The 17,727-nt window shown below is 36.5% G+C and overlaps 1 protein-coding gene across 2 annotated transcripts in view; it reads right to left on the bottom strand.

The window, feature by feature from the left end:
- Positions 1–17,727, bottom strand: part of LOC109848101 (alpha-mannosidase I MNS5) — a 45,193-nt gene that overhangs the window by 17,446 nt on the left and 10,020 nt on the right. For both annotated transcript variants that reach the window (XM_020417421.1, XM_020417422.1), the window contains 5 exons: positions 17,214–17,262; positions 16,959–17,138; positions 16,647–16,767; positions 7,590–7,671; positions 7,421–7,506 (listed from right to left, as the gene is read on the bottom strand). In XM_020417421.1, the coding sequence (XP_020273010.1) occupies positions 7,421–7,506; positions 7,590–7,671; positions 16,647–16,767; positions 16,959–17,138; positions 17,214–17,262 (518 nt within the window). The remainder of the gene's footprint in view (positions 1–7,420; positions 7,507–7,589; positions 7,672–16,646; positions 16,768–16,958; positions 17,139–17,213; positions 17,263–17,727) is intronic.

Below are 17,727 nucleotides of genomic sequence, written 5' to 3'. Positions count from 1 at the left end.
ATACACACAATTGTAGTTTGCTCCCATGCTAGTTACCTAAGAGTAGAGTATGATTTTGAGGTTTGACAGATATGGTCTGTTTATAGGAATGATTATGCTGGATGATACTCCTTATGTTTTTGTCAACTACTCGAGAATAGTCTGAGTTTTGACATAGTGTGAGGGTTAGAGTTGTTGTTTTACTTCCGCGTATTGCTTCTCTTTACTTCTTAGTTGGGATCGATGATTAGTGATTCACAATTTAAGACACATGGTATATATATAAGGGTTTCCTTGTTTGGATTATTTCGCTCGACGTACCAGTCTCGTGTTATGGGTTTTCTAATTATTGATTTTCTTTAGATTGTTTATCTTTAGTTTGGTGTTAATATTTAAGTATCTATAATTTGAGACTTATAGTATATGCATGAGGGTTTCCTTGTTTAGATTATTTCGCTCGACGTACTACGTCTCGCTTTGTAGGTGTCTAAATATTAATTCCGATAGATACGGAAAAATTGATCTAGGTAGATTATGCTTAATAGGTAGAGCATCCACTTCATCTAGCAGCCATTCCTCCTGGGGACGGATAGAGGTGATATTGCTATAGCGCTCTGACGCTCTTGTCATTGTTCTTTTTTTTAATTTCTTTTCAGGCAGCTCAGAGTTCCGGAGAGCCGCAGGATGACGGAGTTCTAGCATAGTCGCTATCGCATGATTTTACCATTAGAAGCTCCACTGTAGTTTTATATTTCTATTCAGACATTAGAGTTTCATTTCCATAGTGTAAAGACAGTGTGCCTTAATTTTGTTTCCAGTTGACTCATGATTGAGTTAGTTCGTATTTATTTCAGATGTATTACAAATTGTTCAGTTGAGACATGATTTCATATATGAGATGTCTTTCTATATCACGTCTATTGTATTTATTTCCTTTACTCTGCCTGTTTTGCACCTACACTTTTTTTTTATTCTACTAGAGGATATTACTGTGATTAGTGAAACGTGTTAATACATTATGCGGGTGTATGGCAGATTTGATATCGTTGGATTCATCTTGGATTGCAGCCTTGTTGAACCCAAGGGCGTCACAGTTGGTATCAAAGCTCTAGTTCCAGCATCCTTAGGATCATCTTGTGTCGAGTCGTGGAGCTAGGATAGAGTTTTCTAGAATTCATGTATAAAGTTCGCTAAGAATTCCTAGAATGAGTGAGCACGTAATACGTATACCTCAAAAATTATGAAATTTTTTATGACTACCTTACTTTGATTGAAAAGTATTTGCGTGAATAGTATATGATACATTATGTAATGTATATATGTTTGCGACTTTATTTACTGTGTCTACTAAGCTCTCCTATTGATATAATAAATGTCGAGACGAGAATGCGATCGAGATACAACTCGTACTTAAAGAGCTGGGCAAGCAGAGCCTGAGCCGCAGAAGGCTCCACAGTATCTGATCGACTCGGTAATGCCGATTGCAGAAGCAAAGACTAGCAACACTCGAGTCCTGCATCGAGTTGCAGTCGGGCATAGTATCGAGTTGACTGGAAACAACTACTTACTATAGGCTAAAGCTTTTCGTGTGTTTGTAGGTGCTTAGAAGAAATTAAAACCCCTCCTTGAGGATCCTCCAGATGACAAGGACCCAACCTATTCAGACTGGTTAGCCAATGACTGTTGTGTGATTACGTGGTTTCTTAACAGTATGGATAAGAAGGTGAGCTCAGATGTCATGTTCTTGAAGACTGCTAAGGATATTTGGTGTACCCTGAAGGAGGTTTATAGCAATGAGAAAAATATCTCTCGAGTTTTTGCATTGTATGTGCAATTATTTACTCTCCAACAAGAGAAGAGATCAAGGTCCGAGTAATATTCTGCTCTGAGAGGGATTTTAGATGAGTTTGATGTTCATCAGCCTCTTGTGACTAACTTGAAGACTTTGAGAGAGTATATTGCCAGGATCTAGCTGTGGCGAAGTTTCTTTCAGGATTGGATTATACGTTGCTAACTCAAGTGAGGGGGCAGATACTAGTAGAAGATAATATTCCCTCGTTGACATCCACATACTCCAGGGTGCTTCGTGTCTCGACTAGGTCTACATTATCATCATCATCCCCAGCTACACTATCTTCATCTACTATTAAGCAGTCTACTTTATACTCAAATCACGACTGTGGGCTAGGACACAGCTGCGATCGTGATTCAGGGGGAGGTCATACATCCGTTGGTCCCCGGTAGACTAGAGATTGTGGTCATCAGTACTATACTCAATGTGTCAAGAATAACCATATTTTCGATAGGTGTTAGGAGGTTTGGAAAGTCAGAGTGGGCGCATATGACTAATTCAGACCCTTCTAGTGTTCCTAGTCCTGCTCCTACTCCTACCATTACTTCAGCTCTTACTGCAACTACATCTTCACCAATGATTTAGATATCTCAAGTTTATTTTGCCCGTCTACTTCAATTAAAGTCCTCCCAGACGAGTCATACAGCTACACATGCATCCTCTTCAGGTATAGATGCTTTCATTGCTTCCTCTGATAGACCTTGAGTGTTAGATTCAGGGGCCTCTTCCCACATGGTAGGTATACAAGTTAAAATTTGCTTCCCTACAATTTTCAAATAAATTTTCTTCTGCTCATATTACTGATGGGACTTGTTCACATGTACTTGGTGATGGGGTAGTTCACGCCACTTCATTATTGACTCTTAGAAAAGTTCTTTATGCTCCAAAATTTCCTATCAGTTTATTATCTATTAGCTAGATTACAAAAAATAATAACCGCACGGTGACTTTTCCCTCCCTATTCTATTTTTAAAGACCTTCAGACTAGTACAAGGATTGGTTTGGTTCGAGTTATGAGAAAGGAGGCATGTACTAGTTGAATGATAGTGTGCCACGGTTTGGTTCTACTGCAAGTTTTTCTGATACTACTCTATAGTGGCACTACTGTTATAAATAGCGGTAAATAGCCCCGCAATAACGCTAATAGCGTTAGTGATCCCTTCCCGTTACGCTATCGCCCAATAGCGGTGACATATTACAGAATACGTATTTTCCGTTCGCAAAAACAGACAATAGCGCGCCCTAACGGTAAATAGCGGGTGATTATGTGCAAAATCCGCTTTTTGACTACTATTTAAAAGCGGTTTGGGATTTATTTTTTTAAAATTAAACCTGACCTTTAACTACTGCATTCCACCGCCTCTCGCGATTTTCAGCGTGCTCCCGTCACCTCTCATAGCCTCTGGCACCTCATTCACCGTGAGCTCCTCCTAAGGCAGTCATCTTACCACTCAGCTCATCTTCTCGAAGACGACTCTTTGACTTCTTCTCCAGTCGTCTTTGGTATTATGTGATGATTACATGTCTATTTTATGTTTAGGATCTCTTCAAATCATCAAATATGCACTTTTAAATTTTTTAGATTTTTCTTTAATCTTTTTTAGTATTACACATTTAAATTAGACCGCTATTTAATTTTACATTTTTTACCGTAATTGCTCCAAATAGTCTTAGTGATGTCTCACCGCTACGCGACGCTATCAGTTATCGATAGCCTTGAGTGACACTAATGTTTAGGACATCCCTCTTTACAAAAGCTTCGTTTTGTATTACCTATTGAGTCCTCTATTTTGTCATTAGAGTGAATCATATCAGTTAGGAAAGAATCATCGTGCTTCCTACCCTTATAGAGTCAATAAACAAAGTAGTTATGCTTTTGAGCTAGTTCATTATGTTTGGGGTCCATGTCGGTTTCCCTCTTTGAAAGGATTTAGGTATTTTGTTGTCTTTATGGATGACTTCTCTCATATGACTTGGCTTTATCTATTAAAAGATAGATCTGAAGTTGCTAGTGTAATTGAGCTATTCCATAATGAAATTAAAAACTAGTTTTCTACTTCCATCCGTGTGCTTCATACTAATAATGCTTTAGAATATATTGAAAAATGAAGTTTCTCAATTCTATGCCACTAATGGGATTATTCATTAAACCTCTTGTCCACACACTTCACAGCAAAATGGCGTGGTTGAATGAAAGCATAGACATATTCTAGGTGTGACTCGAACTTCGATGATCCATATGCATGTCCTAAAGTATTTATGGTCTAATGTTGTCTTGTGTGCATGTTATTTGATTAATCAAATGCCATCATCAGTTCTTCATGGACAAATTCCCTTCTCTCTTTTTCCTAACAAAATCATGTTTGTTATGACTCCTCATGTTTTTGGTTGTACATGCTTCAAAATATGCGTCATGGTTTGGATAAACTGTCTCCTCAATCTCTTAAGTGTGTTTTTTTAGGATACTCTAGAACACAAAAGGATATTGATGATATGATCCACTATGTAGGAAGTATCTTTGCACATGCTACGTTTTTTTGAGTCTATTCCATATTTTTCATCTGTGTGTACAAGATCACCACCTTACTGTATTCTTCTACCTCAACTGATACCCTCTCCTTATGATGTCCTCACTCAGTCCGTGTTGAGTTCTAAAGTTGACGAAAGACTTGCCTCAAACCAACTTTGGTGTATACTAGAAGACAAAGTATTTACACGTCCCTCTCCTCAGCTGATCATCCGTCTGCAGCCGATGGTCTATCTGTCAGCAATCCTTTGTTCTCTCTGACCTTGATGTTCGTATTGCTCTTCGAAAAGGTAAACAATCTACCATAACTCATCATATATCTCATTTTATTTCTTATGATAGTCTTACCACATTGTTTCACCAGTTTGCTCAATATTTATCTTTGGTATCTATACCCAGATCTTATCAGAAAGCTGTGTTAGTTTCTAACTGGAAGCAGGTTATGAATGAGGAGATGGATGCACTTGTTTCTCGAGGGACTTAGGATGTAGTTCCTGCTTCATATGGGCTAATATTGCGGGTTGTTGTTGGGTTTTCACTGTGAAGTATAAGCCCGATGGTTCTGTGGACAAATACAAAGCCAGGCTGATTGCTAAAGGCTTTACTCAGACATATGAGGTTGATTACTTCAAGACTCTCTCTTGTTGCTTATCTCAACTCAATTCGTACATTATTCTCCATTGTTGTTAATCTAGAGTGGCCTATGTTTCAGCTCGATGTGAAGAATGCCTTCTTATATAGTGACCTTGAGGAAAAAATTTACATGGAGCAACATCTTGGGTATGTTGCTCAGGGGGAGACTCATGTATGCAAACATAAGAAGGCAATCTATGGACTCAAACAAAGTCCACGTGCTTGGTAAAATAAGTTCAGGTAAATAATATCTAGTGTTTGGTTTTCATCGACGTCATTCAGATCATTTTGTGTTTGGTTGCTGCACTACATTGGGGATAGTGATCTTGGCTATGTATGTTAATGATATTTTGCTGACAGGGTTTGGCAGAAACCAAAGAGTATCTCAAGCATCATTTTGTGACCGAAGATATGAGAAAACCGAAATACTTTAGGATTAAAGTTGCTTATCAGAAACATGGTTTACTTCTCTCCCAAAGGAAGTCTTCTTAGATCTTCTACAAGAGACTGGTCTTTTGGGTTTCAAACCCGTCAGCACGCTGATAGAAGCAGATATGAACTTTTGGGATGAGAAAAATGACATTTTCCAAGACAGCAGGCAATATAGGAGGTTAATTGGCAAGTTGATGTATCTTACGCTCACTAGTCCTAATATTTCTTTTGCTATTGGACTTTTGAGTCAATTCATGCACATGCCAAAATAGGTTCATTGGAGAGCAACTAAGAGGATTTTTGCCTATATTAAAAGTTCTCCTAGAAAAGGCGTATTGTACAAGAAGCATGGACATTTGCAAATATCTGCTTATTCATACTCGAGCTAGGCCGAAGATGGGGGGCTAGGAAGTCTACCACTGGATACTGTATTTTTATTGGTGGCAATTTAGTAACCTGGAGAAGTAAGAAGCGAAAAGTGTTATCTCGGTCTAGTGCGAAGGCCAAGTACAGAGCGATGGCGCATACTACTTGTGTTATTATATGGTTGAAGAACTTGATGACAGAGCTCGGTTCAGCCAGGTCCAATGCTCATGTATTGTGATAATCAATCTACCATCTATATTGTAAAGAACCCCCGTCTTTTATGAAAAGACAGAATATAGCAATTGTCATATGATTAGGGATACTGTAATGAAAGGGGTGATCTACACTCTGTATATTCCCTCTTCAGAACAGTTGACCGATATTCTCACAAAGGCTGCATCTTCTAAGCTCTTCTCTATTTTGTGTAGCAAGCTAGGTATGATCGATATCTATGCTCAAGCTTGAGGAGGAGTATTAGATTTAGGAGTATTTAGCTATTGGATATGTGGGTATGAACCTGCTTTGAGTTACTACCGGTTGTATCACCCTCTTCTAATGAATAATGATCAACTGAGTATTTCATAACAACATGAAAATATTCTCCTCTAATACAAATAACATATCATAAAACATAAAATGCTTGCATGATATGCGGTAGTGTTTTAATTGATATCTATAGTGTGTGTGTATATAATTTGGTCACCTTTAAGTTAGTTTTCATCTTTTCTATTATGTCTATCACATACACACATGCACAGTTTTTTTATTTTGCATGTTTGTTGGGAAGTTTCTGACTCCCCTAGGGTTTGCGCATCGCAGAATCGGGGATTGTTCTTGCTTTAAAGGATCAATAGTATTTTGAGGAGCAGGCCTAGCAGCAGTGATCACCATCCTATCTTCTTCGCTTCTTCAACTTTAGTTGTTTAGGTAGCTTATTTATTTCAGACTTTTCTTTAAGCCACATGTGGCCTTTCCAGACTATGATATATTTCTTCTTTTCTTCCATTATGGATAGATATAGTTGAACTCTGTCTTTCTGGAGATCTCTTTACTTAACTTATGACTATACATTTCTTTTGCTATCATAGTTACATGCTCTGTTGTGGAGTTTTTGGTTATATATCTATGTACAGGATGAATTAGAGACATGAATGTGACCGAAGGGTTGCATCGTCGGCCGAGTCATGTTCCAAACTTATACAATTTTGGGAACGAGCATGTCACATCATGTCTAGTAATTAAATGGAATGGATTAGATTAAGAAAATAAACTCATTTTATTCGAAACTTTTTTATGCTAAACAGACAACACCTTATGTTAATGTCAACACATAAGCAGATAGATGTAGTTTCTTTTCCTACTTAATTATTGGTTTCCGAATACAACCTGAAGAGTGACTAACTGCATGACTACTAAGTTAAGTTCCAATATACGAAAACATTCTCCCTACAGCTCTGCACAAGACAAAGTAGGCTAAGATGTTTTGCTTTACAGACATGAATGTTTCACATATTTCTCTTTAAAAATAAAATAGCTGGGTATAATTTTCTATTCAAAGTTTTGACTTCAGTTAGAAGGCAGAAACCTTCATTTTACAACTCCAGATGGAAGAAGTTGGAAATCAAACATACCTTTCAGGTATCACACCAAACCTCTCCCATACATGGAAAAATTCTCGATGCGATAAATTGGCAGAGGCAACATCTCCTACAAGAATCTGTTAGCAATAAATCAAGGACTAACCAAAGCAAATTTAGTTTCTCTTATCATCAGTAGAATGATAAGTTGTCAATTAATAACCTGAAGTCCAGGCCAGAAAGCCTGAAGGCTAGTTAACTGCCAATAGGTAGCTTTTCCTGTCCTCATATCAGCTTCATGGTACCTGACATTAGGAGAAAATCACATTCAATAAAGCAATGAAAATATATGGAAGATTTCTCATAGCACATGATACTGTTTCCACAATACTAACTTTCGAACTTCAGCTGATTATCAATATATAAGCAGATTTTGAAACAGGATCTTTTTTTACTTAAAAGAATTAAATTGTAGTGACTTGCTCTGCGATGTAAAAGTGGCCTTAGAGTATCTTACCAAAGCACAACAATCAGAAAAAAAACCAATTGTAAATGTGAATTAAGAATTGTAGGATAGATTCTAGGCCTGAGGAACAACCATCGTAGCAGATCAATTAAGGCAATTCTACTAAAATCTTTCCGGCATACATTGTGCATGGATTGGAAAATCATCAACTTAGATAATGGCCCAAACAGATACAAAAAAACTATCCCATGAAGATATGATACTGTATTTTTCTGCAATACCTTCCTTCTAACCCCTATAAATTCTATTAAACAACCTTTATACTCCACATTAGGAAAGTTTCATATAAAATCAAAGAGATACATCAAGCACGACAAACACGTCAACTTCTTGCCATTTGAACCCTAGCTTAAAAGCTCCTCGAAGCGCTTCAGAAAAGAAGCATAAATACGCTTCTTTTCCGAAGACGTACCAAGAAGAGAAGCCTGAAGGCGCTGTAAGATTCCGGGACCGCTAATTCGCTTCAGAACTTGAACTCACTTCAACCAATTTTTTACTAGGCAAAAGCGGGATACAACTCTAGTTAAATGGATGCATGCGCATTATTCCAAGCAACCCAATTCACTTAAGACGAACTTACATTTTAAATAATAAAGAGTATTCCCCCATTTTCCTTCCTCTGCGTCAAAGGTAGTGCACAATTACGCCCATTGGAAATACTCTCATAACAACAACAACTCAATCAAGTTTGAGAAGACTTTCTTTAAAGATAATAGTTTTGGACCAACTCTTTCGACCTTTTTTATTTAAAAATGAGATATGATTGATATTATGTCCAGTACTTATTTCTTGTTTGATGTTAATTATTGTTTTCAAACTTTAATGATGAATTCATTGTCTCCAAAATTTTGAATCTTAATAAGTTCATTAAAACTTATGTCTATTTATTGTAATACATGAATATTTATCCTATTTAATGATAGAATAATTGAATCTTAACTTGTCTTTAAAATTAATCTTCTTAGGACTTATATCAGCGACATATTTAACATATTTTTCTTGTAGACGCGTTGATATATTTCTCTATCACTGTAGATAAACCGTTACAAATATCTCTTTCATAAGATTTTTCGCAATTAATAATTTAATATTAGTTTTAATATTTTGATAATTTCAAAATTATGTGTTAAGGCTTCTTTGTAGTAAAAGCCTCTTAAGTGTAAGCTATTACCGGACACTTCCACTACATCAAACTTTGAAATAATGGCGAGCGTTGAGGGTTATACTCTTTATATTCTAGTATGCTCCCTAGGTTGAGCACCTTTTTCATGGGTTAGAACTTGAACTCAAGGAACAATAACTTTTTTTTTGCAATATCTATAATTTTATTGTTGGTACTTATTAATTCATTATAAACAAAGATATTGAATTAAATATTATCTTGCAATAAAAATCATAGTATTGAAATAAAATCAAGAATTTGCAAATACAAAAGATTGAAGGGAATTTTATATAGAAGTGGTGGATAATTGTTGGATAAATAATCAACTATGGAGCCGCCATGTTGGAAAATATAGGAGAGGCACATGTCAATTGAGTAAGAATGAGGTGGCATTAGTTAGAGGTAGGAGTGACACATGCCCTTTGGCTAAAGGATGAGGTGGAAAGGGCATGTAAACCCATTGCTTCCTCATGTTGTTCCCTGTAACTGAACCAATAGCAAGAACAAAGAGTAAAAGGAGGAGGAGCTCTAGCTAGATAAAAAGAGGGGGGGTGGGGGCAAACAAACAAACAAAGGAGAGATCATGCTCCTGATTCAACAAGAAGAGAAGAAGAGAAAAATAAGGAAAATGCTAAAGAAATGGTAAGGAAAAGGAGACAGGTTAGCTTGCTTCTTTCTATTTATGTCTAGACATGTATTCTTTTGATATTAATCTAGAGGAGAAATTTTTGAATTAGGCCAGTTTTGATAAATATTTAGCAAAACCGATAATTTTGCTAAATAATTAGCAAAACTGACCTCTTTTTGGCCAGCACACCAAAGCTAGCCAAAAAGAGATCGGTTTCGCTGAATTTGAGTTTTGAAACACACGGGACTACTGGTCCCGTGTGTTTAGTGGCTGCTAATCGGCCACTAAACTAAACACAAAAAACCCACGGGACTACTAGTCCCGTAGGTTTTCTGTTTTGCTATTATAAAACCTACGGGACTAGTAGTCCCGTAGATTAAACAATGACTTTGCTGGAACTGTCCAGCAAATACATGGGACTACGAGCCCCGTACATTTGTCGGGACTATAAAAGCCCTAGTTGTGCCCAAAAATTAGGACATAACCTCATCTATCTCTCTCTCGATTTCTCTCCCTTTCCAAACCCGAATTGCATCAACCATCTCCCAATCTCTCTCCCTCAATAACGCTAACCCCATTCCATTGATTCTCTCCCAAATCACCTCTTTCTCCTCCAATTTTCTCTCTTATTCTCTACAAACCCATCCTCTCCAAACCCATTTTCTTCAAACCCAAATTCTCTCCAAACTCATTCTCTTCAAACCCAAATTGTTTTAAGCATGATTTGCGAGTATATTTCAAGAAACTTCATGATTATTTTAAGCATGAGTTAATGCTTGTTGAATTCATCATGGATGAATATACGATTTTTCCCCTATAGGCTGCACATGATAAGCGGGTTTTGCCAAATGATATTTCAATCATCTTGAGGCATATAGTGCATTGTTCGTTAGCTAATGGTGTACACCAAAGAAATTAAGTCATAGGCCTATCGAGAGAGTTGGCCTATAACGGACAGATCGCCGTTATAAGCGGTCTGTGCCAGACAAATTACCACAGTAAGCAGTCTAGTGGAATATAGCGTAAAAGGTAGAGCACCGCAGTAAACAGCCTTTCTAAGCAGATCGCTCATGTAGCACTCTAGTTAGCAAGATAGGGTGTGACGTTGCTTAATTTCTATCCATAAAATTGATTTCTAAAGATATTGCATATTTAATATAAACTCTTTGTTTGGACAGTATTCTATTATGTGCATGGTTTCAGTTATATAAATTACTGAATATGTATGTCACTTACTGAGCGCGTGGAAAGCTCACCCCAAATTAAAATACCATTTTTTAGATTAATACGGTTCGGGATCAAGGCCATGCAGGTGAATTGGATCGTTAGCAGCGAATACTCTGATGACATGGTAAATAAATACTTGGTTTGATATGTAATGTAACTTTGGATTTTTGGAATATAAAGCCTTTCTTCATGGATCATGTACATATGTGAAAATATATGTTAAGTACACTGGAGTTGGGCTTCGCAAGCCCTCTCATTAGGAGGATTTGTGGCTGACTGTCATGTACCTTGATTTTATTATCATTTTCATTAATACTTGTGTTGTTTCGGAGCATGCCAATAAATGAGGTATCAGAACTTGAGGTTTAGCATTTAGGTAATTACAATTTGAAGAGAATGGATTCTGGAGTTACGGATTATATGTTGGTTATCTGTTTTGGGTATGATTAGCTTCTTATGTTGATTGATAATTTGACTATATTGTCAATATTTGCTGGATTTTGCTTAGTATTCGACAAAGTGGATAATGGATGCAATGTTGAATTGGAGAAAGGAGCCCTCTAGTAGACTTCATTCAGAGTTAGCTGTATTGATCTTTGCATTAAAAACAGAGACATTATTTATATAGCAAGACCTGCGAGATTTGTACAAATCATAATAGTTTAAAATATATATTGACTCATAAGGAAATGAATATGAGGCAGACAATTTGATTAAAGCTGCTGAAACATTATGATTTGAAAATCAGTTACCATCTTAGAAAAAAAATGCGGTTGTTGATGCTTTGAGTCAAAATCTTTTATTAATCTAGCCTATTTCATTACTAAGTAGAAGGAGTTGCAAGAACAATTGAATTGATGAGATATTGAGGTGCAGGTTCATAATTCTGAAGGAGTTGCAGCACAACTTGTTGTAAAATCAACCTACTTTGAAAAGATTAAGACATTACAAAGGGTTGACCCAGAATTGAAAAAGATTAGATCACCGACGCAAGAAGTATCGAGGCATTAAATTGATATTCAAGATGATTATTTTTAGGTGTGGAAACCAACTTTGTGTACCCAATGTATCGGATATGAAGATGGAGATCATGGAACAGACTCATCTTTTTCGTTATAACAATCATTCTGGCTAGACTAAAATGGAAAAGGACATACGAGGAGATAGTATGATAGGTAGCCTGATGTCTTATTTTCCACAAGATTAATATTGAGCCTCCAAAGTATGATGGCTTATTTTAATCTCTTCCTATTTAGAATGGAAATGAGATAATATTGTGATAGAAATTGTAGTTTGATTGCCTAGGTCAGTCAGGAGAAACATTCAATTTTAGAGACTTTCAGATATCAAAATCACTCATACTCCCAATAAGTTTTAGGTCATATGTGGATTAGGTAGTTAGAACACATAGAATTCCTAGATAAATCCATGTGAAATAAATATTGCTTACACATGGGCAACAAATCGAAATTTAGTTTGGAGTTTCATACTTAGGTAGAAGAACTAATAAAGAACTATCTAATCTTAGAATACATACTTGAAGCATGTGTTTTAATTTGAATATTTGCTGGAAAGGTCGCTCATCTCTAGTGGAACTCTTACATAATAAGTTACCATGCTAGGATTGCACACTAGCATGCGAAGCTTTCAATAGTAGACATTGTAGATTTACTTGTGTTCAAATAAAAAGTTATTTGGGCTTGAATTTGAACAGGTCACCATCGAAAAGGCAAAGTTGAGTAGAGAATGACTTAGGACAGTCCAAAGTAGACAAAAGAGTTCATGTTGACACTAGATAAAGACATGGTATTTCAAATAGGAGCTCATATATTTTAAAGGTATCTCCAACATATGGAGAATTGGGATCTGGAAAGAAGTTGAGTCAAGGATTTGTGGGCCCTTTTGGAATAATGGATTGAGTTGGCAAAGTTGCCTACATGACATTACCCTAGAATTGGCAAATGTACATGTGTTTCATATTTCAGTATTAAGGAAATATGCTACAAATCGAGACTATGTGAAGGATCGCACGCTACACTAAATTAAAGATGAGTTAGATGTATCTAATTCTTGATTCAGTTTGTGGACATGAGAGAGAGCAGACATCAAGGTCAAGAAGAATTTTTTAAAGAATTGTGACAAAAAGGGTTCGAACAAAATGGTAGATGGAAACATGAGAAAAAAAGTGATGAAGAAATATCTATACATGTTTCAGATTGAGAAATGCCAAGTTTTGAGGACAAAACTCATTTTAAGGGGGGAAGAAATTCAATATCTATAATTTTATTGTTGGTATTGATTAATTCATTATGAACTAAGATGCTGAATTAAATATTATTGACATAAAATCAAGGATATGCAAATATAGAAGATTGGAGGGACTTTTATGCAGAAGTAGTGGATAATTGTTGGATATATAATTACTTGTGGAGCTGCCATGTTGGAAAATATGGGAGAGACACACGTCAATTGAGTAAGAACGAGGTGGCATGAGTTAGATGTAGGAGTGGCACATGTCCTTTGGCTAAAAGCTTGAGGTGGAGAGGGTATGTGAACCCATTGCTTCCTCATGTTGTTCCCTCTAACAGAACCTATAGCAAGAAACAAAGAGAGAAAGAAGGAGAAGGAGCTCTAGCTAGAAAAAGGAGGGAAAACAAACAAACAAACAAAGGAGAAATTCCTGCTCCTGATTCAACAAGAAGAGAAAAAGAGAAAAAGAAGGAAAATGCTATAGAAAGGATAAGGAAAGGAGTACATGTAATTCTACAGCTAAGCTTGATTCATTCAATTTATGTAGAAACATGTATCCTTTTGAAATTAATCCAGAGTTTGACATCTACTCCACCTAAATTATAGGCATAAGCTTTGACCTTAGTTATCCATCTAAATTAAGCAAATATCCTGCCTATGCTAGTTCCAGTAGCTAACATATGATCCGTGGTAAGAATATTGAGATTTTACTTCAAGCTTTTGTGTGATCCCTCGCATCAGCAAGGCCTTTTGTAGATATTAGTTTGCTAATTTCAATTTTAGTGACACCAAACCCAATTTCAGTTCAGGTTTCAGCTTGATTTTATATATAGAGTATGGTTTGGGTAAATGTTCAGGACACGCATTGTACTACAGCAAGAGCCACAGTCATGGGAAAGCATAAAAATTGTCTCAAGAGCCTTCAATTCATAGACTATTGGCTTTTAGTCCAACCATTACAAATACTCTATGAAACCGATGCATAATGGTGCAAGAATTCATCTCTTACAGGATATGTTAAGATCAGCAGCAGTTTTCAGAAATTACACAAATACCCCTGCAATTTTCAGAAATTACATAAATGACCATGCAGTTTCTGAAATTTCAGAAATACTCCTATGACAATAAACCAGTTTTAAAGCTTCAAACACTACTATAAAGTATGTAAAATGTTGAAGATTGTGCTAAGACATTTTTGAAAGATTCTTTTACAGGGATAAGTTCAGGTTCGCATAACTATAAAAAGGAAATGACAATGAATTGAAACACAGAGACATTCGAGGTAAGAAACAAAGGATTGGATGTAGAACAAGTATAACCCTAGAGGTTCTAACTCCATTTCATATTACATAAGTTAAATTACCTTAGACTACTTAAGGATTAGGGCAGTATTACTTATTGTACAAGTGTAACCTATAAACTGAATGGAATTTGATATTTTATATGTATTTGTACGAGGGAAGCTCAATACGAGTTATAGGTGACTCTTGAAGGATCGCAGGACATGGAATTTGCATAATATCAATAAGTGGGGTTACATATATTCTTTAATTTATGATTTTCTCACCATCTGCTTACAAATGTAATATTTTAATTGATGCACAAGCATAAAATTCACATTCAAGTATACTTCAAGAAACTTCATGATTGTTTTAAGCATGAGTTAATGCTTGTTGAATTCATCATGGATGAATATATGATTTTGCCCTTCTAGGCTATATATGATAAGCAGGTTTTGCCAAATATTTGAATCACATTGAGGCATATAGTGCATTGTTCGTTGGCTAATGGTGTACACCAAAAAATTAAGTTATAGGCCTATCAAAAGAGTAGGGTGTTATAAGGGACAAATCGCCGCTGTAGGCAGTCTCAGCCAGACAGATTGTCAAGCTAGGCAGTCAGGTGGAATATAGTGTAAAAGGCGGAGCGTCGCTATAGGCAGTCTTTCTAGGCAGATCGCCACAGTGGGCAATCTAGTTGTCAAGATAGGGTGTGACGTTGCCCAATTTTTATCCATAAAATTGATTTCTAAAGATATTGCATATTTAATATAACTCCTTGTTTGGACAATATTTTATTATGTGCATGGTTTCAGTTATATACATTACTGAATATGCACGTCAAGCTCATCTCAAATATAAATACCATTTTTCAGATTAATACATCTTGGGATCAAGACCATGGTGGTGAATTGGAACGTTGGCAGTGAATACTCTAATGACATGGTAAGGAGATTTGGTTCGTTGCACGTTGCTCGATTGTGACCTTCAGTGAGGCAATGAGAACATTTCTCAATCATCCTACACAAACTAATCACTGTCACAAATGATTTCTAATTGCAAACAATTCCTTCCTCCCTCATCTCCTGATGAGGCCTCATTGTTTTCTCTCTCCCATCCTCGGAATCTGTTCATATCCAAACAAAAAGAAAAAAAAGAAGAAAAAAAAAGAAAAAAAAGAGGAAAAATTGAAGACAATAGCAGAGCTTGAAGACCATCTCTCTTTCCTCATACAAACTCTTCCATTGATTGGACCTCACTCCCTATCTAAATTAGAAATTTTTAATTTCCCCCAAACCTCACAATCCCCTTAGATCATGATTCCTCTCATGATTTTCCCCAAAAATTAGGGTTTCAAGCTTCCAACTTTCTATATAAAGTCAATACTAAATCCCCAAATTCTAGACCATCACTGGCACTAGTGCCAAGGGTCATGTCATTATTGTGGACAATGTCATCATAGGATAGGAACGGGAGAAGAGAGTTGAGTTGGGAGGGGGAGAGTTGAGCAAGAGCGAGAGGGCAGGAGGAAGGGGAGAGTTGAGCGAGGGCGAGAGAGAAGGGGGAGAGTTGAGCAACAGCGAGAGGGAGATGGTTAAGCTGGGAAAGGGTAGAGAGAGGAACACATGGCTGTGAGTTTCCATCAAAGAGAGAGAGGAGAGAGAGGGGGTGAGTTAAAGTATGAGGAGTATTTTGGAACTCTTTTAGGTTTTACTCTCTCACTGCGAAGGTGGCTTTGTACAAGGGATTGAAGCAACAAAAATCTATGAATTTGGGGCTTTTACACGAAGAAAATAATATCAGAACTGGGTCACATGGGTCTTTCAATTTTGTGGCATTAACACAATTTTTCCCAAATTTTTTATTATTGCGGGATTCAAAGAACTCACTCATCCGTAGAAAGAAGTTATTGATAGTAGGTTTAGAATCCAAATTACATAAAACCAGCTTTGTTTCATTAACACAAAAGAATGCAAATCAGTTAACGAACCACAGCTGTATCATTCAAAGATTTTGTTTTGTGAGCTAATGACCACACTGCTATCTCATATGTTATTGTTCTAGATAAGGCTCAACATAATTTCCTTTTTCTTAATTTATTGCTAAAGGAGAGAGAATAAAAAATTTAATGACAATATACGAGATGTATCGAGAAATATAGAAATAAATTTCCACCCAAACCAGAAGAGAAATGTTTAATGTTGTACCATGGACCATGCCGGAAGTACTTCTGCACGGCAACATATGCTGAATGAAACATGTTCCAGAACTGGTCGTTTCCAAAAAGAATGTAGGCTTTCATTAAATACTCATAAAATGAATCAACACCTACAGAATGTCGAACACGTCAGAGTTTTAACCCATTTATTCTGATCTAAAAATCGACAAAGAGAAAAGATATGTGCGACTTTTAGTGGATGTATACATTGGTCAAAAATGTGCACCATACAAGATCAATATTTTGATTAATAAACTGCACAACAAACAAGTTCATTGAACCGTATAGCATGAGAATATACCAGCTCCAATACCAGACGAATACTCTATCCACTCTCCAGTTGTCACATCAAGAGTAGTGCCGAAGAGATTCAAAGAGCTCCTCATGTTCCATAACTTACGGAGTGCACGAAGCGCAGCAGCTTCATATCTAGTATCACCAGTTAATCGTGATAATATTCCCATTTCAAGAATAAGAGAACCTAGAAGAGATTCGAATTTAAATAACTATCGGAAATTGAATTACACAAAAAGAGAAAAATGGAGAGGTCTCTCACCACACCCTGATGTACTTGTTTCACTTGTCTCCTTTTCCATCACTCCATACTATTGAACATGAAATTTTTATGATACTGATCAGCAAACAATTATATTACAATATTGGAAGATCGTAACATTAACAATCATGAACCTAAAAAATAAGTCAACTGGGGTAGACTGTAGAGGTTTTGAAATATAAAAATGACAAAAAGAAAAACTGCACCATAAAATGCCTTAATGCATGTCGTTTCAAAAATCGAATCTTTAAACAAATTGTTATTAAAATAAACACGGACAAATCACAGCAAATTCAAACTAAAAAAAAGGAAAAGGGCAAACCCCGAACCCCTCACCCCTAACTCTCGGGGTACTAGACCCAAATTCCATTCTACAACTAACCCCATCCCCCTCCCAAAGTCTCACAGCAATCCCCCATTTTCCTCTCTTGATCAACCCCCACCCCCCATGCCCAACTAACAAAAAAAAAAGCAATTCCTCTTTCCAATAGGTCAATCAAAAATACTCTCTTTA

The sequence above is a fragment of the Asparagus officinalis genome, chromosome 7 (assembly GCF_001876935.1).
Source record: "Asparagus officinalis chromosome 7, Aspof.V1, whole genome shotgun sequence".
In the NCBI taxonomy this organism is placed as follows: domain Eukaryota; kingdom Viridiplantae; phylum Streptophyta; class Magnoliopsida; order Asparagales; family Asparagaceae; genus Asparagus; species Asparagus officinalis.
This window is presented reverse-complemented; position numbering and strand designations above follow the sequence as displayed.